Consider the following 27,191-nt stretch of genomic DNA (forward strand, 5'->3'; position numbering starts at 1 on the left):
AAAAAATTACGAGAATTCTCGCCATCCGTACGCAACGTGTTAATATTATGTTTTCGAATGTTGTCGACTTTTTCTGTGTGTTTCGTCGGAGTCCAAACTTCTGCTCCATGCAAAAGAACTGGTTGGATATTACTTTTGTATATCTCATCTTTTGTATTTCTTGATAGAAGATTGCTCTTCAATAATTTTAATAGACTCTAATGGTAATTTTTGGCTATACATAATTAGTTTTGCTTGTATTTCCTGTTCCATTTTATTTTGGCTAATTATAAAAATTCCTTGGTACTTGAACTATTCTTTCATGGTTAATTTGTCACCTCTTACATCCAACATTGACTTGCTGGCTCTGCCTCTCTTTCTAATTTCGAATATGTATTTGTTTTGGCATCATTAGCTTGGAAGTCAAATGCACCTGCTTCTGCTAAGAAGGCATCTGGTAACAAAAGCTAATATGTTAATTTTACCTTCTATTTCTCTAGTTTTATCAAACTGTGTTTAAAAATAACTAATGAATACCTAAAATTCCCTTGTTTATGAATATCAGACCCCAGCATTCAGCATTAAATCACTCCCATTACTCCTTTGCCACCATAGAAAAACTATTCAGCTAATAAAAATTATAATTTTTGATAAAATTCATGACCCCATGTGACCTGCCCCCTAAATTATCCCCTATTTCCACCAAGGCATTAAGGCCAAAGTAATGTACCCTTCCCCTCCCAAAAACAACAGCTTTAAGCTGCCCCTGACCTTTCCCAGCCAGTCCTCTCCCTCCCTTTGAAGCGAAATTAAGGAAAGTAAGTCAGAAAACAACTTCAGAGGAGAAAAGTAGAAATTTATTTCACATTACACAGTGCAGTGCAAGATTTATAATCTTCTACAATAATAATAAAAATATCAGCCTTCCTCCAAGTAGCACTTATAAAATTTTTGATACATGTTTTTTTCCCAATAAATCAGTTTGACTGTTAATCACTAAATCACCAGGTAATGAAATCAAACAATCATAAAAATGTTTTAAAGTAACAAAAGAACCATTAACAAAGTTCACAGAGACAAGTGGAAGTAAACACAATGAATAATTAATCTCCAAAAATTTTCAAACAACAAACATGTGGCTGCATCCAGACATTTGAATGGTAGTACATGGCAATAAAAATTAATTTATCCCATAAAACCATTAAGAACTTAGCATTTGAATCCATGGAAAACTTTTGAGAAATATTATGAAATATCTGTTTATAAGCAGTTGCAACTCAGTCCGAGGGTAAAATTTTGGCAACTTAATTGCAGTGAAAATTACTGGTCATAAAAGATATACCTTGTCGTCATTGTCTGGATGCAGCGACTATGTTATCAGTTACCACTTTAAAAGCAGCAACATGAAACAAATGGCAGACAAAGTGACACCATTAAAATACAAATTCCCCACTGAAAAATTCATGCTTACGTTGCAAACTATAAGACCTCTGTCACAAGACTTAGTCATCATTCAGAGATTTTCAATAAAATATCTTTTATCATAAAATCTGTAATATTGTGTGCATGAAATATATCAGAGGCATCCATTTAATATATTGAAGCATTCCCCAAAGTAACTATAAAATTATTACTTGGTTGCTGAGGTAGTATTCTTGGTTTATTACATCAGTGTAAAAGCAGTCTTTTGTAATGCCCTGAGGAATATACCGTAAGGCATATATGAGGAACAAAACGAAATTGATGAAATATTCCGATGAATCAAGAGTCATTTTTCTCAACAATAGGAAATATTCAAATACCTCTTTATCACAGGAATATAAAGAAACAAAAAATATTCCAAAAAATAACATTTTTATGTTGATCTCTATTTTTGATACTATTGGAATCATTAATGTTAGAAACAAACCTTATATCAATTCAGCTTACTCCAAGTTTAAAAATTTGCCTGGAAATCCAAAACTTGGTATCAAGAATAGAAATGGAGCATTTGAACGGTGTGGTTACTCTCGTACTACTTTAAATGGCAAAACTAATGATACAACAATGAAAAATAAATGCATGAATTTGGTAAAAAAAATTTGATGCATTTGCAACGGCAGCAAAATATTATCAACTGGTTTATAGTCCTCCTAATCCTAAGGCAATTGTGGTATCTGAACATGAATCTTAGACAACGCCGAAACTGAAATACATACTTTTGTGCTGGATTCAAACAAGAATGTGTTTTTGCCAATAGCTCGAATACAGTATCTGAAAATAGCCAAGTTAGCCATTTCCATATTTAAAGATGATTAATCTTAATGTACATTTTAGAAATACATTTTAAACATCTAAATCCTAACAAAAATGACCTATTTACATTTTACCAATACATTTCTTTTCCTCCTGAGGTACATGTAATATACTTAGTATGAAATTTACTGAGGTAGTTCAAATAAGCACATGGATTATTTATTTGAGTCATATTTTTGCTTAAGGAACTTCTCTGAATGTTTTGCCTCCGGCTGATTGAATGCAATGGCATTAGAATGGTTGGTTATATCCTTCATATGCATAGAAAATTACATGATCAAACAGATAACACTTACATTCAATAAAATTAAAAAGATAAATAGCATTTACTAAGAGCAGAAGATCTAGAGTACAAATTAAAAAGGCACTCATAATTTGCAGAGTAATCATTTGAATTTGTCATTCACCTGACCATCTGTCTGACTATTCACTCACCAATCACAAGCAAAAGTTGGCAATAGAATGTCCACAATGAAACATTTAACTAATACAAGTCAGTCTTAATGTGGCATAAGTTCTACATAAACTCAAATATGTTTCAAAACCACCCGAATAAGTATGCACCTCAGTGGAACTAGTGCAGTACATACTCATATGAGAAGGCACAGCTCAAAGGGAATATATCACCTTCGAGCAATGTTATACAAGTGGATTTACATCTGGAGCAAAACAAAACATTTTGAACTAATTATAAATCAGTCTTTAAAAATGTAAATACATGCATGAAATTTAGGAAGTTTCATGACTTAAGTTTAACAACTGAATTACCAAACATGGATGACAAATAAAGTATATATAAGTAAAATATATATGTATAAAAATTAGTAATTATATATAAAGACGTGTGTGTATATAAATGCATACATATTCTTAAAACAGTATAATGCACAATGAATGTATTCAGCACAAACTAAAATTGTTAGTAGATTATGGGGACAAGATAATTACAAAAAAATACATGGGTACGCACTATCTTTCCAGTTGCCCTCTTTAAGACAAATTCCGACATGAGTGTTCAAGGAGGTTTTAGGTTCATTTGGGCGATTCTAAGTTGTATGCACTCTCGGAATTTAAATATGCAATTATTATGGCATTAACCACAAAACACGTATCGATATTCCTCAACTTAGGACTGGAGGTAGAAAGTTGTTACTTTTAACGTGTAAATTTTTCATGCATCAGCAACCACACACTTATTTCTGGTTCACAAAGAATGTAAGAACTCTTAAAGAACTACCTAAAAATTATGGGTAGTCAATGCTATGATACAAATGAAAATTCCAAGTTTTTACCAATTTGGAAAGAAAAAAAAACTTTAGCAATCATCTTGATAGATTATAAAAACCATCAGGGGGTTTTATTCTCAACCTGTAATCTGGATGACCCCATGACGGTTTAATCTGACTTAGTCACAAAATAATGGAGGTTAGAAATCTTAAAGAGCTTCTATGGGGTCGATGGTCAGAAATGGAGAGTAATGTCCAATATCATTCCGTCCCATACACTTTCTGTTCCTCATCTCACACCTAGCTTACTATGAGTTCCTATTCGAAGTACTTACATTCTAAGAAAACCAGACCTTGCACCAAAATTTTAGCTCCAAACAGTCACATCACACGTGTGTTATTCTATTATCCGCCAATGAAGTACATTTTTTACAATTTCAATGTTATCTACGCCGCTTAACTAAAATGTTCCAATCTGTAAAAATTATAGCTAAGTGGAATGTCCATATGTCTAATAATGTAACCATGACCAATTCCAAGGCACATTATTTATAATATATATTTCTAACAAATTCTAACTAAACTCTGTTAACTTTAACACCAACACTGTCACAAAGCCTCATAAAAATGCAACATTTTTTTCAGAGCTGAGACTAACATATTTCCATGGCTGAATCACAGAACCTCACCTGTTTAGCCCAATCATATCCTAGGGATATGATTATGTGTCTCTATTTACAAGCAAGTATTGCAACGGCCAGAAAGCTGGGGAAAATGTTACTCATAAGAAAACATTCTCCTCTGTGTTAAGGATAAGGCATCAAACCATTAACACTCATCCTCATTCTGGGAACAATTAACAAGATAATTGTGAGTGATTCAGTCTTTTGTTCAATGTTTACAAATGCTAAAGTAAGTTTTAAGGACAAAAAAGATTAAATATTGAAGTTTGTACATAATAGAAATATATAACTTCTAAAATAATGTTAACATAACTATGGTGAACATTTGACTCTTCATGATGTGCAAACGGTAAAATACAAGAATCATTAGTTGAAAATCCAAAATAAAATTTAATTGCATCTTTGTGTTGCAAGAGGTAGTATGTGTTAAAAATGCATTGGATCGGAAATCCACCAGGTCACTCAGTTGTGTGAACAATGAATTATGCCTCATTGACTAGAGTATTGTTCAATAAAATATGGATCATAAAATCAGTCTGTACTCTTTGTCAAAGGTATATGAATAAATTGTAAATACCCATTCAATGAGCCTTATTTTCCTTAAAAAAAATCAGTCAAGTAATCACAGGTATGGAGTAAAAATAATTAAAAATCTTATGAATATAACATGATGCCTGAAGTAGGCGAACAACGGCTGGGTTATTTTTGCTGTAGATAGTCAACAATGAGACAACAGGTGATTAACATGATATTTTGATTGCTATTTTTGTGTTAGAAGAAGTAAATAAAATGAGAATGTAAGGCGTGCATTAAAATTTCAAAATGAAGTACCTATATACTCTTCACCAGTGATGTCTTCTATGCTACGGTGATATTGTTTGTTAAGATGCTGACATCAGTGACATCAAATGCATCATGGCTATGCAACTAAACAAAAACTCTTACCCTCTCATTACAAAACGGAGGCCATCCCCATTATCAGAGAGATATATATATAATATATATTCATATTTAATTACCTTTTCTAGAAAAATCCTTCACTTTCTTCAAGCAACACCTACATTAAAATGCAAGGAGAGTACAACATAAGTAAAAATTTTTTGTTTATATAAAAGCATAAAGAAAGAGAATGCCTCCGCTTATAGCAGCATTCTCTCAAGCTTCTTGAGTCTCTCAAAATATTACTTCTCCGTAAAATCAGCGAACGTTCATCTTCCTCTCCATTACTATTTTCTTAGAAAAATCTCTGGCATCATGATTTTCTTTGAAAACCTCATCCCTTTCCCAGCAGAATTTTAGGCAAAATACTCCCAAGTGCTGCGTCTAATGACCTCTCTTTATATTTGGCATTTTGAATCTATTCTCCTACGAAGAAACTAACTCTTCATCAAAGAAATTACTGCTGTCGCATCAGAGATAGCCTCTAAATATCTTTATCATTCCTTATCATCTTTACCAAAGTCTTTTAGAAAAAGCAGCGAAGAGGTACGCTGCTGTCAGTCTCTGTCATCACAGAACTCCTCTTTACAACTGTAAGGAGCTTACAGTGGAACAATCAATGTCCAATACACACCTAAATCTAAAAGTATTTCAGTCTTATAATAGTTCCCCAAGGAACAATTAATCATTGGCATCAAATATCCTCAATGATCATAAGCAGTTTGGTCCCTTAGGAAGCTAGTGAATATGCCCCATGCAAAGGACAAACATAGAGCCATTATCATGGCTAGTTAATGCCATATTGACTTTTTCCTTCATGTATCAGAGCAAAACTATAACGGATAAGATTTAAAAAGTGATAAAACTGGTAGAAAACTTAATAAGATAACAACATGACAATTTGCTAAAAGAATATTTGGCTGGAGCTGGTTTGCAATGAGAGTGTTTGCCATTTGGCAATGAAACTGGGGATCGAGAATCGGGATCAAGACTGCACTACGAAAATAACAGGAGCCAAAGGCCTAATTCAGGTGCAGTCAAGTTTTGCAGGGCATTTGTTGGAAGTGAAAGAGGGATGGGCATAACAAGCCGCACATTCAAATGCTGTCAACCCAAGGTAGCAAAAATAGCTTGGCCCACATCACTTTCAGTCTAACACCTCCTCATTCTTCCCGCCAGGGCCTCCCACGCGGCCTTCCTCCATTCGTTCAGCCTTCACAACCACACCTTCACGCCGAGTTTCCCCCGGCACAAAGGCCACCACCGAACCGACCTCCCTGTGGCGATTGCCCACCGAGAGGTCCTCCACCTCATCCTCTCCCCCCTCCTCACCTTCCTCTTCCTCGTTCTCGCCCTTGATGTCGCCACTGTGATAGGCACCAGGCGGAGGGCTTGACATGCACGATGGACCGACTCCCTCGCGCGAAATAGGCCGACCCACGTCGTTCATGTCCCCGTCTTCAACATGCCGCGGCACTGCCGTGACGACGGATCCCCTCGGCTCCGGCACATCGTTGACTACCTCCATGGGAGGAGTGCGGGAGGGATGGTGGTGGCTAGGCGGGCGGGATGAGGTGGCATTGGTAGTGTTGGGTGTGGGAGGGGGAGTGGAGGAATGGCGTTGTTGGGCATGGTGCGACGGAGCGTGAGCAAAGTGGAGGTGAGGGTGGCTGGACATTCTGTGGAGCTGTGGTGAGTGGCTCTCGTCCATGCCTCCATCCACCGGACTGCCCCCGTCCCCAGAGCCCTCGTGCCCGCCTCCGGGAGGCGTCTCAGGGTCGCCCTCGTTTGGCGAGGAGTTGGGCGTGGTGGATGGAGGAGGCTGCTGAGATTGCTGGGAAGATGGGGGTGGTGTTGGGGTAGTGGATTTACTAAGGGACTCGTTACTGTTACCGCCTTGGTGATGAGACATGGGGGCGCTGGATCTCTTGAAGGGTCGACTGGTGGTGATTCCTAGCTTTTTCACTTTGTCGTAGAGGGTGCGAGAGGGTACGCCATACTTGCGTGCTGCCTGGAGGGCACTCATCCCAGTCCTGACGGCTTCAATGGCTGACATGATGTCACTGCGTGTGTATTGCTTGTAGCGTTTCCACTCTGGTTTCTGGGTTGGAACATAGGTTGCAATTCCTGATGAAATTCCTTAAACAAAATATTTCATTTAATTCAGATATTGAAAAAGACCTTGGACAGCAAAATCACACCTTCAACTAGTAGCACTTGATTTTCAGACACAATAAATTAATATATGGGAGATATGAGAAGTCTAATGCCAGAACTTTTCACTATTATTAAGCTTAAGAGAACATCATATTTGTTGGCTGTAAATGGAAAAATGATTATAATAAAATTTTGCAATTGTTCTAACCAAAATATTTCAATTCAGCTTAAGGGCGTAACCAGGATCAAAACTGGGGGGGGGGGGGGGGGCAGGCCATGGTTGTTCAAGTTGTAGGTAAGATTTAAGCATGAAAAAGGTGAATGAAATCAAAATTTTAAGGAAACTGTAACAGCTCTTTGTTAGTTTTTCAAATTATTTGCTTGAAAAAGTATTATTTTCCTTAAGAACATTTGCGATTTTTGCTTCTAGGGGGGGACAGCTGCCCCCTCCTGCCCCTCGTTGGGTATGCCCATGCTTCAGCTGTCATTATATTAATTTGAAAATACCATCCTGATTTTATCTGATTTCAACGAGGAAGGACTGTAATTTTCCCTTTATCTTTTGCTGCCACTCTTGAGCTCCAAGCTCAAACTGAGATTCAGAATATGAATATCAGAGCACTCTTTTGTAATTCAAATTTATTCTCTGAGTAATTACTTTCAGTATATTAATAGCTTAATTTAGGTAAAAGACCAAGCTCTATTCTCAATTCCATAGAAAACCAAAACTTGAATTCTAATCCTATTTAATTTTTTTACCTATGAAAAATCATGTATATTATTAAGTTTATTTTATGATAATGTTACACCAAGAGTAAAAGAACTATCCTAACACTTATGCAACCAAGATTACATCTCATGCATGTGCTAATTTTAATTCATGTGCAAAGAAAGAAGATACAATCTTATTAAGTATCAAGTACCAACCTTTCATTTCCCCAGAGAATGTAGGCTGAGTGGACCCAGGCAGCATCATCACGTTTTTCTGAGGAAAGAATAATGAATAATTTAATAATAAATCTTAGAACTCTTTCAATATTAACAATAAAGCCACAAGAATTTTCTGAAACATATACTTGTTATACATACTTTTACCCTTACAAACGATCCCTTATAACCCAGATTCAGAGATATTCTCTGCTAGATTACATGCTTATAATTAAAAATGAAAAAGCTAATATACTTAATGGAAATCAACAGTTTGTGGCATGACTTCAGGGAATTTTTTCACGTTGAAATGCAAAACATATATAAATTTGTACGATAGTATAATTTTTTAATTTCAACTCATATAACAGATAAACAATGAAAATAATTTTTTTGCATCTTACACTAGAATAATTTGGATTGAGAGAACTAGAAAAAGCATTTTATGAGGAGAAATTAGATGAATTAATGGTACTAAGCAGCCATTAAAGCTTGTGAGACAAAAAAAATATTTTGCACCGACTTAAGTACAGAATGCCACCCATCAAATATTTCCCAAAGAGACAAAAAGAAAGTCCATACAACTATAGAAAAATATAAATTTACGGTTATCATTTGAAAATGCAGATGATATCACCACAAATGGCAGACAAAAAGTTAACTTATAACAATGAAATGAATATCTTGGATCATGAGGGTAAGTTATTGCAATTTTACATTAACACGCCGGGAATTACATTTGCAGATTCTTTAGGAATTATTGACAGAACAAGCAAATTGATTATGATGTTTGCTTTAGAAATCATAGTTTCAGAAACTTGAGCAAAGTTATCACAAGATGAAAGACTGTAGCACTTGATAATTAGTGCAATCTTATAAATATGTAGAAACAAAATGGGGTCATTCAATCAGACCTAAACTCGAAATTAATGAGAAGAATTTGGTAGGTGTAAACAAGTGGATCCAGGATGGAGACAAGGTGAGATGCTAGGTTTGGGGCCTGAGGGGTAACCTCCCAACAGAGGCGGAGGTTTGGGAGGTTATGAAAATTTGGAGAAAATTTAAGGGTCTTGACGAGACTAGGTAGTCCTATTACTAATTTTCCAAAGAATTAAGTTTTAAAAACATGTATTTATGAACATTTTCAGTAACTTTGCCTCGTGATAAATTTCCATAATGCAACACATTTTTATATTCGGCAATTGAACAGAATTACGATTTTTTCTAGTGTAAAGTGGATACTTTTAGTCCCTAACTTTTAATCCTTTCACACAAGTTTTTAGGGGTGTTGTTGGTGAGGGAATAAATGTTTTTTACCTTGTCATTGTAGGCCTCATCATCAGCATTTGAGATGTTGGTATAGGGAGAGTGATCATCATCATAGGACTGTTCGTATTTCATTATCTGTAAAAAAAAGAGGATTTCATAAAAATTAAGCCATGTCAAAAATGGAGCAATTTCAAAATAAAAAACATTACTTTCTAAGACAGACTTCAGCAGCAGCATATGAAAAAATACCCATCAATATCGCAAAGGTCACAATATCACAATGCACCAACACTATAATGTATAAATTTAATATCTGGTATCATCATTCTATAGGATTCCGAGGGCTGTGTCTCTATAGATGTAATTTCAAATAATTAATATGGACAAATGAAATAGATTTTAATTGTGTTTTCATGACCCAAAGTTTTAGGGTGGAGTAGTTATCAACCTTTACATAAGCTAGAGTTAAAAAGTAATAACCTTCATATATTCACTCATTTAGCATTCAATCATAAATACCCAGGCTTAGCCATACCACTACAGTCACCATGACTTATTACTTAGTATAAGCTCTCATTAATCAGAGAAATCTTTGCTGTAGAGTTCACAACAGAACAATGGTAGGTTAGTATTCAAGATAGATTAAAATTTTAAGTCACTAAATTGCATACTTTTAAATTATAGCCAGCACCGGAATACAAGCTCACACTTTGAAAATATTTTTCAAGTTTCAATGAGGATCATGATTTTTAAACCATCCAAAATAAAGCTACTCCTATTTTTTACTAATCCGAAATGGGTCTTAATGCTGACAAAATTTGGGTCTAAATACACTATATGTGATGGAGGAAGGGATACAACAAAAGGTCAAAGCCATAGACTGGACAAGGCTTAGGTAGTTTCATGGATATAATTGCAATAATAATCATGCCTTCATTTATGCCAGCAAAATTATATCTGTGAATTACTCTCTTCTTTTTAACTTTCCTCTATTCGACTAGTTTGGGACATTCACACATAGGCAAGTCCTGGATGGTAGAAGTCAAACCTGTGATTTCAGGGTGAGCAGGTGAGGATTTTACCAAAGCAAATAGCCAGATACAGGGGCGGATCCAGGATATTTTTCAGGGGGGAGGGGGCGCAAGGGTTTTAAAGGCTAATGATCTTCTCATACTTGAGATTAAATACAAGATATAACAATTAATGTACGAAATATTCTCTTTATTTTAACATGAAAGTTTTTAATATGAAATTCAATGATTGCAACTTTGTAATACACCAAACAAAATGAATGTAATGCTAACAATAAGAAAACTTTTGTCAATTTTTTAAGGGCATGTGCCCCCCGCCCTATATCCACCAGATACACAGAGCTGAGAAAGCTCAACGTGGCCTCTGTGCAAGACCACATCGTCTAACATGATCCTATGCAAGAGGGTATCCTCACTGATTATTTGAAACTTCTCAGGGGCAAGATAATAGACTCAAATATACACCAAGGATGAAGTTCGCCCTAAAAAAAATATAACAATAAATATTCTTTCATGGTAAACCTCACCCTTGATGTAAATAAAATTGCACCCACTCATGTGAAGGCCACTTGTTTCATACAGTGTAATGATACTCACCCTCACAGATTCCGAAGCCGATCCATTGGAGCTCTCACGATCTGGCGATGCTCCAGACCCATGGCGGCAGACGAGTGACACAGGCCTTTGGGCCGGCTGAGAAGAATCTGCACCATCGCTCCCTCCATCCCCATGCTCCCGATGCGATGAGTGTCCCGAGAGCAGCGCTACTGGCCTCTGCATACCCATCCCTTGGTGGTGACTGTGGCTCTGACCCAGGACCGTGCGCAGGATTGGGGTGTCGCGCCTCTGGGGAGGGGGCGGAGAGGGAAAGCGCTGGATGGCGCCCCCGTCCCCACCTCCCGATGGCCTCCTCCTCTTGGGGGAGGATGAAAGGTCGCCAGCTTCGTCCCTGGTGATGCCCTCGGGCTGCTGAAGGTGGTGTGAGGAGGAGGGGGGCATGGGGGGGCATGGGTGGTGGTGGTGGGTTGATGGGGGCGGAAGGGTGCCATGCTGGATGAGGGAGTGGGCGTGGTGGTGGGACTGCATGGGGTGCACGTGGTGCGGGTGGTGCTGGGATCGGTGGGCGCCTGGGGGGAGCGCCCAAGGGGACAGTGCCACGGGGCGCTGACCACTGCGGTCCATGCTGCTGCTCCCCGGCATCCCAGGAGGCTGGGGAGATGGTGGCGAAGGCACGTAAGTGTGGGCGTGGGACACCGAGGTCATGCCGGCGGCCCTCGGAGGCGAGAGGTTTGGCGGGACGGATGAAACCGACGTGGTCACCGTCGAGGTGGAGGGTGGCGAGTGATGGCTGGGAGGAGGAGAATCCGTCCGGACATTCTCCTCCACAAGTCCCTTGACCTTGAGGGTTTCGGCGACCCGTAGCAGGGCCGCCAACTGGTCTTGGGCGACATTGACCTCTCCCCTGTACATATACTCAAGGATGGCCTTGATCTCGGGGTAGCCGACATCTTTGAGGACAACCACTAAGTGCCTGCATGAGAGATCAGTGAAGAGGGACCGAAAGTATGAGGAGCAGGCAGCCAGCACCATCCGGTGGCATTTAATCGAGGCACCCTCGCAAGCAAGTGTGACGTCCGTGAAGGCCTCATTTTGCAGCAGTTGGTCAAACACTGTGAGCAAGTTGGAGCGGTGGTTATTCCATCGGAGGCAGTACTGCTGGGCCGCACTCCCCATCTTCGCCTCTCCTTCGTAGGAGTGAGGCGGCTCTATAGGAATAGAGGAGAGAGCAGGAAAGTTGAGTCTAGATGCATGGTAAAACATTAAAAGATGAAACGGCTAAATGTAATGGCTAAATCATAATGAAAATTCAAGGGAACTAACTTGCCATTATCAAAAATTTAGGTTTTATAATTTAACCTCTTCAATGATAATTTTTGTCATAAAACATCTCTTTACTTTGTGCACATGAAGAGGATCAGGGGCGCAGCCAGGTATTAAGGCTGAGGGGGATTTAGGTGCAACTAATACTGGGGTGTGTGGGGGTAGGAATACCCACCAGGATAAGCGGTAGGTGTGAGATTAATAAATTGCAGAATTTTAAGATAAACGGTTCAAAATGGTGAGTTTAACGGCTTTCTGAGGGATATTTAATTAATCCTCACACTATTCTATTAGTAATATCAATCCAATTAAGTAAAATTGATTAAACTTAAAAACTTCTCTGAGCTCTGGGGGGGAGGGGTTTAACCCCCAAAACCCCCCCCTCGCTGCGCCACTGAAAAGGATGTCAATATCTACTATGAATATCTAGAATATTATAGAACCAGCTATCTACAGAATTATAATGCAAGTAAATATGGCAAGGATCCTCTCCCTGATTGGAAAAAATCAAAAAAGCCAAAAAAAAATCAATTTAAAATAATTCGGCATGCACCCAAAATTTATCAATCGGTAGCTGTGACATGTTAATGGGGAAAATATTCATCTTCTAAATTATACACATCAGGAATATCAACCATTTTGTTGCCATATTTTTCATGAAGGAAACCATTAAAAGTGGAGCTCAACTATAAGTTTAATTTATTTGATTTACGGTGAAAAAATAGTAATCTAAATTGATTACTAGTTACTAATATGCATAAATTATTTTTAAACCCTGTTTACTAAGCAGGCGAAATAAAACTCTCATTGGATGGCCACTTCAAAGAATGCCATCTTTTCAATTTCTCCAGAAATTACGGAGGGGGCGACTCCAAACCCCTCTCAGTCCATCCCTGTGGATTAAAGGTTTAGTCTTTTTTCCCCTCCCTCTACAAGAGCAATCCATAAACACATACCTTTGACAGAGCTATTTGCACATATGCTATTAAATAAATATAGCATTCTGCTCCTTAGGATATTAAGACGACGCATGTACCCCACTTCACTACTTATTTACGGACATTTTACTTGTTTAAAAAACAGCTTTCATCTTCAAATACTCAGGGTGTGTAGAGATGGCCCTCACAATTTACCTATCTCTCAAATATGAATAATTTACATCCGTATTTTGCCGGAAGAACAAGATTTACATTTATTATTCAAAATCAGTCAAAACTGCGTCATTTATGGCGGTGAATCGCTAGAACACATGTAAGAATGCTTGGACGTGGGATGGCAAAATATCCCCTGTTCTAATTTCATTCGTGTAATCGCAATCGGCAATTGCGAAAATTAATACAGTTACAACTTGCGCAATTAGGTGCCACATTTGAAACGGCCTTTATGGCGTGCAACGGCGAAAATCCAACGAAATTAGAACAGGGGCTACTTTGCAATCTCATGTCCATGCGTGTTAGCAATTCACAGCTTTATACGGCGCAAAGTTGACTGCGCATTCGTACACGCGTCGGATTGTGTGATTGCGTGCCTTGTGTAAAACGGCCTTTATAACTCCCGTTCCTCAAACTTTTTATCCGTCACCACCTGACGTCACGACACATCAAAATTTCAAACATGCGAATGTTGGTAGAACCCATTGGAGGCTTGGGGTGAGCCATAGCTTGGTTAGTTTTGCGGGTATATCCCTCACGCCAACTGGCCGGAAACAAGAGTCGCATTCCCAAGATTTTTTTTATTCCAATGCCGGGAGCGGATCGCTCAGCACGTTATCGAAGTAGTTTGGGTTACCGACGATACCTGCTAACCCATCTAGACATCGATATTTTACGTATTAGAAATTGATTTCGATATAATATTTACTAAACGACCTCAATTATTTCTTTATGAAATGTTCCATTTGAATTGTTCCCCATCATATTTTGGACACTATTTAAAAGAAAAAATAGGAATTATGATTAAAAATATTAAGTGTAATGAAATGCGAACGATAGATTTTCATAAAGGCAAATGAATTGAATGACGTTTACAGAAAAAGGCACGAATTTTCAACCACTAGGAAGGACCATCATCTTTGCATGAAGATGCGGTCGAAAAAATATTTTTACCTAAGGGTCTGATCGAAAAAATATATTATAGAATTTAATTCCAGACAACGATAAAGAGGTTGACCTATCTCACACATCCCTAATCAGTAATGACGTCGAAACGATACTTCGAGCAGGAGACCGGAAATCGCTCCATGACGATGTTCGAACTCGACTACAGATACCTACGTAATTTATCATATGTAACTTAGATGGAGTAAAATTTGAAAAAAGTTATTACTTAACCTATAAAAAACACGAACGACCACTTTTTCCGCAGTCAATTTTTTCCAATTTTACTGCAACGCCTGAGGGGGCATAGGGGGGAGGTGCTCAAAAAGAAACTCATCGTGAAGAATGGCGGAGGCATACAGTTTTTCTTGACGACCTCATTACTGACGAAACAATACTACCTATGGCCTTCGAAGTGACGAATGTTATTGACACCAAGCAACTGACCTGTCTACCCGGTCTCCCCATTAGGTGACGAGACTACACGATAAGCTTCCAAGGTTAAAAATTAGAAGAAAAAAACTCCCTTCTCTCTCGTCTCGAGTGACGTCATAATTTCCATTTCATCATAAACGGTGTGTAACACTTCACATCTCCCAGATGTGACGTACACTAGGTTTTCATACCGAAAGCATTACGAGCTAATCCTTACACATGTGTGCACGAGGTGGCTTGCCGAAAAAAAATTTGCTGTGCCATTATTTCTACGTATCCTATCCGAGGAGATAAGATAAACAACTAAAGACAGCGTGATCACTGATCGACAAACAATTTCATCCTTCCGTTTCCACGAAATGCCATGGTCGTCACGGTGACCGTGTTTTCGCCACATTTTCTCAGGTTTCCATGACATTGAAGGATGTGATATGAAAAAGAGCGATCTAAAAAAGGAAAAAAAACTCTTAGGAAGCTAGAAATTATGAGATCGTAAAATATACCTCAATATCACAATCCCTCAACGACTTTGAGGGAAACTCAACCATCGGCTCGTCTTTTAACTCCACTCCCTCGAGGGCATCAGAACGTTAATTGGCGGCTTCATTTCCGAAACAATGCGGGCGTTGCCATTGGTAACGCAACAGGAACTGGGAAAGATTGGACGAGTGGCTATAGCGACAACGCCACGAAAATGGCTAGGGGAGGGGTTTCTAGCACGCCAAACCAAACCCAAGAAGCGTTGGCATGCACACGCTGACTTGGGCGGTTCCACGTGCAGTGTCGCCAGCCAAACGCTCAGACCTTCAGAAGCGCACCAAGCTATTTCAAAAAATACTATTATCATCGGTTACCTATTTCCTTATTGATCACGAGAATCCACTCAGCGACATAAAAATTTGTTTACGCAACGAGCAAAGGACAACAGTAAGCTGATGAGTTTTTAGCGCACGTAATCAAGAAAAATACTTGAATTAGTGCAAGCAAAATAATAAGATCCAAATGTTTTTCCTGAAAAATGTCGTTTTCGCTAAAGTTTGTGTACTATTCTCGCGAGGCCTCATGTAAACTTACGATACTTAAACGCCTTACTTGGAATATGGTTGTGATAGCAAATTTAATCATTCACGGTGCGAGGCTATAATTTTTAGACATCCGTAATGTAAATCATGGCGCCTTGGAGCGGTGTTCATAACAATGGCGTTCATTTACAAGTACCACGCATTTTCATTCGTGTTAAGTCACGTACGTAAAATTGGCAAGAACAATACCCGCAAGGTTTTCTTTATTTTCACTCGAATCTGATATGAAAAACTATCACACCACCGGGCCAAGCTATGCCGGTACATGGAAGGGTAGTGATGGGAACGGGGGATGATTCAACTTGAAACAGATGAAGAACGATTCGCGCGCACCTCGCGAAGGTGCGTTTTTAGTGCCTTCGAGACGTATCACAGGGTGCACTTACCTGCACAATCTGACGTGTGTACGAAGGCGCAGTCAAAATTGCGTCGCGTAAAGCGGTAAATTGCGAGAATGCATGGACGTGAGATGGCAAAATAACCCGTTCTAATTTCGTTCATGCATTCGATTAATTGCACGCCATAATGTGAAATTAATGCAGTCCTAACATGCGCGTAAAACGGCCTCCAGAAACTCGCTCTACGATTTCACGCTGCTGCGTAACCTCACCATGACACAATGCGAACCCAGAGAGTGGAAGTCGTCGTGACATGTGAGTGACTCCCGATTCCCCTTCCCCGCGACTCTACGACCATAAGAGATGATGCACACTGAACTAGCGGACACAGATAACACGAGGGGAGACATCTAGAGGGGGGTGCGAGTTGGTTGTGGCTCAAGAGGAAAATGAGGAAGAAGAAGCCGCACATGCAAGAGAGAGAGAGAGACAAGATGGTCGCGTGCAGAAACACCGTTGTCGCACAATGCGACAGCCAAACACGCTGAACGAGGCGAACTGAAGTACAAGAAGCGGAGCAGAGGCTCAATCAAACAATTTTCAGGAATAAAACAAAGAAAAGTAGTAGGACAATATTGGGCGATTCAAGGCAAACAAACACATTATGAATCGAGATGAAAATTTTGGTACTGTCGACTCCTTAGAGCCTGTTTACGCCCATGTCTGTTTGAACGCGTGAATGAACACGAAAATCCACCGTGTAACCACCCAACTTTTGCGAATGAATGTACAGAAAATAGAACATGTTCTCGTTTGCTTCATGCATTCAAACAATTTCCGTTCTGGTCCACAAAAATCGTTTATGCTAACAGACATAGGCGGATCCAGGGGGGGGGGGCACGGGGGCACGTGCCCCCCCCAGACCCTTAAAAATATGATAGATTTTTAATACGGTCCCATTATAATTTCGTTCGTTTTGTATAACAAGGTATCCTTGTGCCCCCCCCTGAACAAAATCCTGGATACGGCCTTGCTTGTGCCCCTCCCAGAAAGAAATCCTGGATCCGCCCCTGCTAACAGATATTAACTCGTACGTGCTAATGTATCGTGTAAACAAGCCTTTGTACTGTTGTAGGCTACAACAATGCGTTTAGACGTGTAACATCGCCATCGGATCAACTTTTGATTCAACTTTAAATCTACAGTTGACCATACGATGACTGTATGTTTCGCTACGCGTGGAAGCAATCTTCGACAATAAAATGAGTGGGCTTCACAAAAAAGTTCTATTGTGATTCACTCAAAGAAAAGAAGGATTTAAGGAGGAAAACATAACTGAAGACGAGTTTTTACACAACTCCACCTGCGAGTCTACATTAATCGCCGGTTTTATATGCTGGGATAGCATTAGCCATAAAATGGTGCGCCATTCACCCTAATTGGTAGGTGCACTGAAGTCATGATTGAGTGAAGTGCATCAGGCTAACAGCTCTTAATGTTAAAGTTAATACACATTCCGGTTTTTATTGCATAGAAAATTATTAAGGGCAATATAAAACTTGAAAAGAAAGTTCCCTTTTGCCGTGGGCTTAAGGTTTCCATTCATATACCAAATAATAGTTAGGTACATACGAGAAGTGGTGGTATGAGAATATCGAACAATTTCTTTAAAAAAATCGCACATAATAAATGAAGTAAGCGCTTGGACAATTCTTTTAAGCCCGACTTCTTTATCACCTTACTTCCCCTGATGGTAGCTAAGGATAGCTAGGATGGATATAATATGCACGAGTCCCCCTCTGAGTATTATCCTAATTGAAAACCACACGCAAGTCGCGCGAGTGTAATCGCCAGCCACCAAAACACCGCCAACTCAACTCGGTAAGGGATAGGTAGGGAGGAGGAGGGGGGCGGATAGAAAAAAATAGGGGACGTAGAGCATGATAGGATAAGGGGGAAGGGAGAGGAGGTTTAATAGTCAAGGGGAGGGGGAGATGACGTTTCCTGAAACTTTTTTTTTTGACACAAAGGATGGAGAGAGGCAGACAACATGTACTTAATAAGGAAGTGGATGCCCCGCCCCCTTCGAGGCAGACCAACCAACCCTCCCCCACAGAGCCGCAAGACCCTCACACCACTACCGGCGTAAAAACCCTTCGCAAACCCTGCTCCGAGTTCCCTTTTCTGAAAAACCCTGACCGCCCCTCCCTTTCCTTATCGATCGCCTCCTCTCCCCCGCTAGGACAAGGGGCAATAGAAGATTGTGCGGTTAAAGGGGAGTGGTGAGCATATCCCTCCTTCCAGAAAACTTTTCTCTCCAATTAAGAACCAGAAACACCCTGCGGCCCGTCGGGTCCTCAGTGTCTACCAAGGACTTGCAACACGACAATGGCCCCCCGTGAGTATAACTCTCTATCGCGGGTAGGTCCCTCGTCGCCAAGACTACGGAAACCATGGGGGGACCCGCAAGAGACCACTGCGAATCGGAGAAGTCGCTAAGTCCAATGAATTAGCGGATAAGTCATTTAAAACTTCTTCGAATGATATCAACCATTCAGTTTCTCCCAAGAACTTGCAATACTACGAGGGCCACCTAACAGGGGGAAATTTTTGCGTTAAGATGTTCCAGGAAACCATTATGGACTTGACGGGGACATAGCGGTTCGGAAAAGTCCGAAGACTTAAGTCGCTCAGCCGGAAAAGGCTTAGTCGAAAATTAAACGAGAGTGAATTTCAACACCCTCCGTTAACGATAGCGGGATTGTTTCTCCACTGCTCTCCCATGGAAGTCAACGCACGTCCGCTTCTGTCTCCCCTCGCGAGCATCCTCTCTTATCTGACGGGCTTTCCGACGACAGGGACGTGAATCGCGTTTTAGAGCACGAACGCGAAAAAACACGAAGCGCAGCGCGAGCATTTCGAAAGGAAGTCCACCTCACTCGCTGAGCCCGGCCCCCGATGGAGAGGATCGCCGGCCGCTCCGAGGGCAACCGCCGACATACCCCAGCGGCCCTCGGCGGAAAGGCCGAGACCGACGACACTTCATTATAACTAGCAGCGCGCACATTCACCCACTCCGGGACAATAAAACACAGCACACAGAAACTGACACTCCCGAGGACTCCACCACCGACGGCCGCCGATAATCCTTCCTCCGCGGCGGCGGTACCTCCTGGTCGCCGCGATTTCCTAACACATCGCCGGAGAGCTACGCGGGAGGTATTCCCCGCGAGGAAATGGGCGACCAAAAGAAAACAAAGAAACAGCGGGCGCATGCCCTCTCCTCTTTATCTTCCTGCACGCCATTTATGTCAGGCCTCACCTGAAGCGGTGGCTGGCAGGCGGTGCTGCAGCCTCCCTTATGTCCTTCCCGACCAGTGAGTCGCTCCAGTCTGTGTGCGCAATGGTCAACAACCTCACCCGCCTACCCTCGCTCCGAAAAGGCTGCGCGCGGGGCGGCCTCTCTGTCGGTGCTGCCACCTCGCGCCGCCGACGCGAACCAAACCCAAGAACCCTCCCCCTCCCCCAACCACTCTCTACATCCTCCTCCTCCTCCTCTTCCTTGATTCCCTCCCCTCCACGGCGGACCCTCCTTTCTGAGGGGGTTAAAACCTACCCCATCCCAATGTCACTCACCCTCCCTCTTTCGTCTCCAGCAGACATACGCACTATTCGCCATAGGACGTCTAAGGGAAGGCAAGATGGAGGGGGAGGGGAGGGGGGACATGAAAAGGGTAAGGGGGTGGGGATAAAGGGGGGAGGGGTTTGAGGGTTTTCTAGGGTTCCGACGACGGAGGGGGAGCTTTTCAAGGAGTGCAGAGGGAAGAGGGGGATGAGGGATGGAGTGAGGGTTGGGGGTTGTAGGGGAGGAAGATAAAAAAAGGGGTGCAACGCCTTCAGGGGGGGGTAGGGAAGGAGACGGAAAACCATTCCGAAAGCCCCCCTTGCAATGGCGTCCCCAGACGGGCAAGTTGGCTGCCTTCTTTAGGGGGAGAAGCTACCAAAGGGAACTCAAGACGTGGCCATTGTGAGGATGTGCATAAGCAAAGGACGAGGGATTTTATACTCTCACTCGGAATAATTATTAGGTATTCTAACGCGAAGGGCTTGGCTGTCACTAACCAATGTCGGTCTCCAATGACACTTGCTTTATGTCGCAATTATGAGCAAGATCACCGAATACAAGGATAACTTCGTTGTATCATTTAAATTCATCATGAAATGAGCACTAACTAAAACTATGCATCGTTGGAGCAGTGTAGTACTTCGACGAAATGCTTAATTGTGCACCGCCTTTCTCTCATTGCTATTTTTTTCTATTCGTTCGCAAATGGTTATTCATTGCTCATTTATAAGTTGATTGGATATATAATTTCTCACTCGGAATAATTATTGCTTAGGTATTCTAACGCGAAGTGCTGGGTTTTCGCCGATCACTGTCCGTCTCCTATAACACTAGCCTGATGTCGAAATTATAAGCATGATCGAATCCAAGGATAATTAAGTTATATCACTTATAAATCATCATGAGGCGAGCATTGACGAAAAGAAATGCATCCTAGGAGTCGGAAGGGAATCTGTAATACCTCAGGAAGCGGTAGGGGAGACAATGTTTAGCATTTTATGTCCATAAACAAGGGTTCGCATCTCCTTAGTTACCGAGCTATGGCAACGCAAACATTTTTTGAACGCTCTTTGCATCTACCACGAAAACGGTTTTTCTTGAGTATCCAGCCTTTTCGAAATTTTATTCAATACTCTGGATTGTTAAGGACATTGAATAATTAAAGTTGGACGAAAATGTGACATTATAATTGCCTGAAACAATTAATCTCTGAGCTTAATTAATTGAGAGGTTTCAGCTACTATTAACAATACGATTGCGCAATCTCATCTATTTTCGCAACACATGAACAATAATTAGGATTATCAACAGCAATATACATCGAGATAATATAAATCTATCGATCTTCTCAATACCATTCCCGGCAAATCCAATTGCTATTATGCAAACATGGGAATGCCAGGATCGCATCAACGCGCAGCTGACGTTTTTAGAAAACAGATTGAAAGCGCGCGAAGTGACCGCTTGGAGTTTCTACGGGGAGGTTTGGGGCCTATATGTAGCTCCCATGGTTCCCATCACCTCAGAAGAAAATACAAGATATTTACAACCTCACGGATGCCTCTTCCAACGCAAGGCAGCTCATAGCGAACATCGCGGCTAGCGGAGACGTAAAATGGGAAGTTTGCTGTATCACGGATGAGGCTATCCAACGGATTTTGATAATGCATATTTACCCCATAGCTGATTAAATTCTTTTTGCACTATTAATTATGAGCTTTTGGCAGCCTCATAAGTATAAGAACCTGCATCGATACAGCCTTCCGTAAATAAATATATGTATTTGTTGGTATTGTCATGCAAGAACGAAAATGTTACAAACATTTTTATGCAAATAACGAATATTTCATTCAGTCAATTTATGAACGAATGTGAATACATGCGTCTTTTTTATAACACATCAAGCTATATTATATAAACACTTGACATGGCTACGAGTTGGAACATAATATGAGATTCAAATCCATAGGCGGATTTAGGGAGGGGGCAGGGGGGCACGTGCCCCCAAACGCTTAAATATAGACGAGATTTTTAATACAAATATTAATAAATGTTATATTTCAGTATTAAAGTTATAAATATATACAAACTAATAGCTTTTATATTATATTTAGGAGTATATTTCGTAGAGTAATGGTCGCAGGTAGTTTTTAACAAAATTTATTTGAAGTAATATGAGTAAACCGTTTGCCTGTCAGACACTAGCGCTCCCCCAGAAAAAATTCCTGGATCCGCCCTTGTTCAAATCTAACATAAAACTTCGATTTTATACATGGAAATTATATCCATGCCTTTAGCAGTTTCTTTTGTATCTTTTTTTAAACACTCTGGTATGTATATTTTTTAAATAGTTTAAGTCCTAAGTAAACAAAGGAACTCTTAAAAAATGTTGGGTGTGGTTTTGGAGTCATTGCACATCGCTTCCTTCTTAAATAGTATTCATCACTACCAGTACTAGCGGGATAGTCCGCTATCTCTCTACGTTTACGACGGTTTATTGAGTGTATCACGAGGGAGCGAATTGATGAACAGGAGACAGTGTTGAATAAGGGGATAGACATTTGTAGGACGAGTAGGAGGGTTTATTCCGGGTATGAAGGAGGGGATCACAATGAATACAATGAGGATGGGTAGGAATTATGCTAACCTGGTGAGAGTGAAAGGGTCCACGCAAGAGTGCAGTAATACACCACTATCAAGGGTGGACAAGACAGAAATCAGAATATCCCAGGCGAAGAGAGCATTCCACCAAAAGAAGATCTACTTAAGCGGGAAATTTAAACATAGAAGTATGGAAACAGTTTCTCAGAACTTACACTTGGAGTATACTTCTATACGGAAGTGAGGCATGGACAATAACAGCCGCGGAGAAATCAAGAGTTGCGGCCTTCGAAATGTGGTGCTATGGACGAATGATGAGAATCAAATGGATCGACCGAGTTATTAACGAGAAATTCTTGAGATGAGTGGGAGAGAAGAAAAGCCTCATGAAAACCTTGATGAGAAGACGGAACAACCTTATAGGTATATCTTGAGACAATTTGGCTTATTGAAGACAATCGTCGAGGGGCAAGTAGATGGCAAGAACGGGAAAGGAAAACCTCGAACAATATATATGGAACAGGTAAAGAATGATGTGAAAGAAACAAAATACGAAGAAGTGAAAAGATTAGCTGATAGAAGAAATGAGTGAAGAGCCGTAACAAACCAATCTTAGGATTGTAGACCAGTGGCGATGATCAAGGGTAGAGGGGAGAGCGTGATATCCCACCCAGGACAGGATAACGAATCTCTTAACAAACACATGAAGGCATCCAAAATATAGAACAATGAATGGAAAACCTGCGACACTCCTACACAGCAATGAAGAAATTAAAAGGCAAGGTAAATTTATTTATCGATGGTTTTTTTACCCATCAATTTTGTCAGGGAGTAATTAAAGTATACCGGGACTAGGCACGGTGATAACTTCACGGAGTCGCCCGCACTGCACAAATTGTACGAAAAATCCACAGAGTAAAAATGATTCGCCTTGATCGGGATCAGATTAGCAGGTCCAATAAATTTACACAGAAGAGAATGACGCCTCGGTGGCTTAGCAAAAGCACTCGACCGGCAATCGGGGGAACCGGGTTCGTATCCCGGTCAATGCGAATGATTTTTTTTCTCCGTGAATTTTTCGTACAAATAGTGAGAGAGGTTTAAAATCGAAATCAGAGATATTAGGTAACTGTGGGTAGTGATTCTTCCAGGTTTCCTCCTCGTCCATCTATTTTTCTGGACAATATTTCGCCAACGTTTCAGTAGCCTAAGCTCTACTCAGGTCTACTGTGGTTTACTCTGAGGAAGTCAACTAGAACGTTGGTGAAATATTTTCCAGAAAAATGGATAAACGCGGAGGGAATCCCGGAAGAATCACTACCCACGGTCAAAATCGCCACAAAAGCCTACATGGAAATACCCGGGAAAGACCGTGATCCCGGTTAATGCGAAAGATTTTTTCTCTGTGGACGTTTCGTGCAATTTGTGCATTGGGGGTGACTCCGTAAAGTTATCTCCGTGGCTAGTCCCGGTATACTTAAAATATTTAGCGGCTTCTATTTTCACTAGATTATAGTGGAAAGATTGCGTATTTGGGTAAAATTCATACGTAAAAACTACTGATTCTAATGAGAAAAAAGATTTAAAATTGCAAAAAACTGACGTATTTTGCGATTTTGGTCGACATTTGGACAGTGAACTAGAACTAAGCAAAACAGATTCAAGACAAAAAAATCGAGGGTGCATTTTGACCGGCATAATTGTCGCATTAGAGAAAAACGTACGTGTAGTGTATGTACCCAAAAGATTTCAAGATGATGGCAAGTTAACGATTAATAGATAACGAGGAAACAGAATGGAGAGATGAGACGAAGAGGTAAAATGTCTGTTAATGGCAAAATTTCTATGACAAATACTCGCAATAACCGTGGAAAATTGCAAGTATTCAATCAATGTGAGATTCTAAATGTTTTCCATAACAGGAGTTCGAGGTTGTCTGTTTGGAGAGAAGGCTTTCTTTAGGGCCAGGCCATTTTTCGTCTTTCAATTTCAAATATTAATTTGACCATAGGTTTTCCACCATATGATAATTTAATATTGGTAGACTTTCCCCTGCTGCATTCTTAATTAATTAAAAAAAAATTAATATGTCTTAATATTTCGGGGGGAGGGCTCCGAACCCCCCCTCACTAAGCCACTGGTGAGAGCCGAAGCTATTACGGCGGTGAGATATTGATCTTCTACCACACGGATACCATTCTCCTATCTCTCCGTCTCTAATGGCATTTTCATTCCTAGATGCGTAGAACCTCCATGGCTAACTGCTTCTAACGGGTTGCGAGCCGTGCAGTTCCAACGAATAGCGACATCTTGAAGACGTGCGGTTCATATTGATGAGGCCTATGTCTAGCCTCTAAAAGGGCAGCATGCGTAACATCCAATAAAAGGAATAGGCTCCTGATACGAGTATGGATTCGCATTGCACACTTGTCTCTTCCATGGTGGACAACACTGTACACAGAATAGTGGAGAAAGCTAGACATAGTGAATTATGTAATCACACCAATTCCTCACTGACGACAGCAGATGTCGGATACTATTTCTTAAGGACAATTGCTAAAAGTACTATAAGGGCCTTATTTAATCGGTTCGCACGAAAAACTAAGTCAATTACACGGACGAGGTAAAGCCTAAATATGATCTCATTTGTTCTCTACCGCCTCTCGTTAAAACATTCGGGTTAAACGCATTATTTGTGCTTACTACGCTAGAAAATTTACAATACTCTATTATTTTGGCTCTGATAATAATTAATTTTGATAATTCACATGAAAATATAAATAACGCTAAAACTGGTACCAAAAATTGAAATGAGGTGCAATATTAGAGTCACCGCAAATATTAAACTTAAGGACTTTACCGAGTTCCGTTATTTTTTGGGTTTTGGGTTGTCATTAAATTCGCACTGAAATCTAAATGGAAATGCAGATTTAAAAGGCATGAAAAAGTAATACACTAGAATGTACCTTCATTTTCGACCTTTCTTCATGCTTTCTATCCCAATATTCCTTTTATCGTCGAAGGATGACGTCAATTCAAGCATCAGGAAGTAAAAAGAACAAACATTTCGAATAAAGTGTTTTGAATCGCGAGTGACCACCATGGAATCTCATGACTATCGCAGTTGTGTACCGAAAAAACTGATATGAGGTGCAATGCTAGAGCTATCGTAGAAATAAAACGTAGGGGCCTTTCCCTGCTCCGCTATTTTTTGGGTTCTGACCAAATCATACTGTAATTGAAGTCGAAATTCGTGCTGATTGAATCGAAATTGAGGATACGTCGAACTAATGGGCGTGGAAAAGCATTTAACTTAACTGCACCATTATTTTCCACCTACCTACATGCTTTGTCAACTTTTTACGGAGATATAACGTGGAACGGCATATCATATGATAAAAAAGATGTAGTACTGTCCACTAATTTTATTTAACAGCTCTCACCACGTGTTTAGATTACCCTGCAATCATCATCAGGAGGCACTGTGTGTAAAAAAAGCGAGACACTCTAGTTTGAGGAACTCTATCGTTTAAACGAAGTAATTAATTTCAATGCAACAAAAAGCACACTATTGAGAAATTATTTCTGCGTTCCGTTGTTTCATTTACTAAAAAAAAATTCGGATCCATAGTATTTTCTGTACTTTTATTTATTTATTTCACATACCACCGAAAACCACTGTTCGGCCTATGCATCGGGGTCGACAACTTTTAACAATCAAACGTCCAACATCCATGCTCAGCCATGGATAAGGGTAACTTACCCAGGTGGGACTCGAACCCCGCGACCTTCGGTTTGGCAGGCGAGGACTTTACCCCGCCGCCACCGAGGCAATTTTTCTAAAGAAAAAGTACCTGTATTTTGAGCGTAAAATTAAGTTGCCCCACTTTGTGCCAGGTTCTGAGTACCTGATGATGATCGGCAATCGAAACACGTGTTCCTTTGTTATTCCTTTATATTATCGAAGGATGACATCAACTCAAGCAGCAGGAAAGAAAAAAAACGAACAAATATTTCGAATCGCGAGTGGCCACCACGGAACCTCCTGAACATCGGAGTTGGAGCCGCCTCGAGATGTGTGGAGGGCAGAAAAAACATCCCGAATGCATCGGAACCGCGCATAAGCCGGAATGTGAAGTTGTGTTCGCGCGCTCGGGAGCACTGCCAAGTCAAAGCAAAGCCAATCGGTCAACGGCCGGAACTTGTTTCCCGGCCACTCCCAAAAAAATCACAATCTCTTGTGACCTAAAACAACATTGATCCGCGCCTGTTCCCGCTTGCAACGGACTCGTGAAATTTATAACGCCATCGGAAGACAAGATGCTCAAAAATACGCAGATGAGTGCGTGAGCACAGTTGCGATGAAAACCACCACGATATTTGCCTTACGAACTTCCTCCCTGTGTTTCAGATAGGTAACCTTGAACTGTACCAGTCAATATCCTTAGGTTTTTTAGAAAGTCGGGTATCTTAAGGTTTTTTCCAAGTTAGCTCACATCTTTTTACAGTTGGTAAATGTAATTTTGTTCACTTTGAATTTTTTTCTGCTTCAATCAAAACATTCCCCTTTGTTTCTTTTCTGTTAATTAGACTTAATTAAAGTATAAGAGTAACTTAACAATGTATT

General features: G+C 40.5%; 1 protein-coding gene across 3 annotated transcripts in view; it reads right to left on the reverse strand.

The window, feature by feature from the left end:
- Positions 1-814: 814 nt before the first annotated feature.
- Positions 815-27,191, reverse strand: part of LOC124162389 (protein bric-a-brac 1-like) — a 54,079-nt gene continuing 27,702 nt past the window's right edge. Inside the window, exons 1-5 of one of the 3 annotated variants that reach the window (XM_046538910.1) lie at positions 19,661-19,739; positions 11,104-12,272; positions 9,524-9,610; positions 8,207-8,264; positions 815-7,261 (exon numbers count right to left, since the gene is read on the reverse strand). In XM_046538910.1, coding sequence (XP_046394866.1) covers positions 6,270-7,261; positions 8,207-8,264; positions 9,524-9,610; positions 11,104-12,240 — 2,274 coding nt within the window. In that variant the 5' untranslated portion in view covers positions 12,241-12,272; positions 19,661-19,739 and the 3' untranslated portion in view covers positions 815-6,269. Of the gene's footprint in view, positions 7,262-8,206; positions 8,265-9,523; positions 9,611-11,103; positions 12,519-19,660; positions 19,740-27,191 lie in introns of those variants that run through there. The other 2 variants (XM_046538909.1, XM_046538907.1) reach the window with 2 other exon arrangements.

This window comes from Ischnura elegans, chromosome 7, assembly GCF_921293095.1.
Source record: "Ischnura elegans chromosome 7, ioIscEleg1.1, whole genome shotgun sequence".
NCBI classification, from domain to species: domain Eukaryota; kingdom Metazoa; phylum Arthropoda; class Insecta; order Odonata; family Coenagrionidae; genus Ischnura; species Ischnura elegans.